Source organism: Amphimedon queenslandica, unplaced genomic scaffold (genome assembly GCF_000090795.2).
Source record: "Amphimedon queenslandica unplaced genomic scaffold, v1.1 AMPQUscaffold_5530_Cont22502, whole genome shotgun sequence".
Lineage (NCBI taxonomy): Eukaryota > Metazoa > Porifera > Demospongiae > Haplosclerida > Niphatidae > Amphimedon > Amphimedon queenslandica.
Genome location: NW_003554169.1, coordinates 1 through 1693, shown reverse-complemented (window position 1 = coordinate 1693; position 1693 = coordinate 1). Strand labels below are relative to the sequence as shown.

At 33.9% G+C, this 1693-nt stretch overlaps 1 protein-coding gene across 1 annotated transcript; it reads left to right on the top strand.

Moving 5' to 3' along the window:
* The first annotated feature begins 21 nt into the window (after positions 1-21).
* LOC105316067 (uncharacterized) lies at positions 22-1520 on the top strand. Its single transcript, XM_020007808.1, has 9 exons — positions 22-116; positions 169-234; positions 313-519; positions 603-683; positions 740-883; positions 939-965; positions 1032-1091; positions 1152-1231; positions 1346-1520. Exons 1-9 carry the CDS (start codon positions 96-98, stop codon positions 1503-1505), a joined length of 846 nt encoding a protein of 281 aa, XP_019863367.1. The 5' UTR covers positions 22-95; the 3' UTR covers positions 1506-1520.
* The last annotated feature ends 173 nt before the right edge of the window (positions 1521-1693 follow it).

Here is a 1693-nt window from a genome sequence, read left to right as displayed (position 1 = left end):
ATTATATATGGATGCTGTATGTACTATATACTGTACTCTGTAGATTATCAAGCTCTGATCTAGTGACGGTCCTGGACAAGATTCTCCCAGTAGTGATGAATAGATTTGCTGACACTGTACGTAATAGAAATTGTATACACAAACATGTACATGTACTATGTAATTTAGAATACAAGAATACAGTCATCTTCTATGAGAGCAATACTTGATCTTGCTGCTATACCTGAAGTGAAGGTGAGACAACCATACTCAATACTTATAAGCTTTGAGCTAAATTTTTAATACTTATAACATTTTACTTTTCATTCGTAGCCTTTGCTGGGGCATTATCTCTTAAGACCGTTAGCCCAAGACAAGACTAAGAGTTTAGACGATGGAAGCAAGCTGACAATATCAATGGAGACTCAGGCTAGAACTGTCACTTGGCGTTATGCGAAAGGAAGGGTAGAGGTCTTGCAAGCATTTCTGGAGGTAGTCGATTTAGGAACAGCGCATATGACGATTCCTAAAATAATGGAAGTAAGATATGTGTTTATTTCATGATGATACAATCTAAGTGTCATATTATTATTATTCGATTAAATTTCATTTTTATTGTATAGTTTGTGAATATTTCCTTGCAACACAATCACGCTAAAGTGAGAGAAGCTGCTGCACAATTGACTGTCTATTTATATAAAGAAGTACAGCCCATAATTAGTTTGAATTAGAAGTTGTACATTATATACGTCTACTATAGTATCGGGATGGGGCAATACGTGAGCTGTTGCCAGTAAGCAGTAGTGATCACATCGCAATGAAGAATATATTTTGGAGGACACTGTTCCATCAGCTTGATGAAATTGATGGCGTTGTACACATTGCAGGACAAGAAAGTTTTGAAGTGAGAGCTGAAGAGATTTTTAATCTTTTTAAAATAAATTTATGCATTCGTGCAGAAAGCAAAGAAAATGAAACAAAAAAGAGTACGTGTATTGTCAATAAATGTACAAAATATAAGCAATAAAATGTCATTATTGATTTTTTTGTAGCTCAACAACTTGAAAGGTGAATTGGATGCTTTAAGGAGCCTTGCTCAAGCTACTGGTCAAGTAATTAGTTATATATGCATGTAGCTTATGTTATGTGAGATTCAATTTTTGTAAGTGCAGTTGCCAGCATCAGAAGACAGTGAGGAAATAGCAACAGTCACTGCACAGACTCGAGTTATTGATTCTGCTACTATTGAACAGTAATGTTAATGTTATAGTTATAGTTAATGTTATAATTATAGTTAATGTTAATGTTATACCAAATGTTATAGTAATGTTGATGTTATAGTAATTGCAATTATGCTTTATATTAGGACGTGTCCTTTTTGCAAGAGCAGTAGGCCGGAGTTTAATGTGAAAGCTCACATGGACGAGCATTATGCTGCTGAGTGCCCTATGTTACTACAGTGCAAGAAATGCACACAAGTAAGTATATACATGTACATGTACTGTACAAGTATCAAAAATAGTTAGCTGCCTTTATTATTGAAGTGATTTATAAAGGTATTATAAATGTGATAAAAATGGAGGATCAGAAAAAAGAACAGACTATACATGTGGTACAGGAAATTAGCCAATTTTTTAAAATGACCATAACTCAAAAAATTGAAGTCGAAATTGGCTCGAACTTTCTATATAGCATAAGGACATCAATATGTATC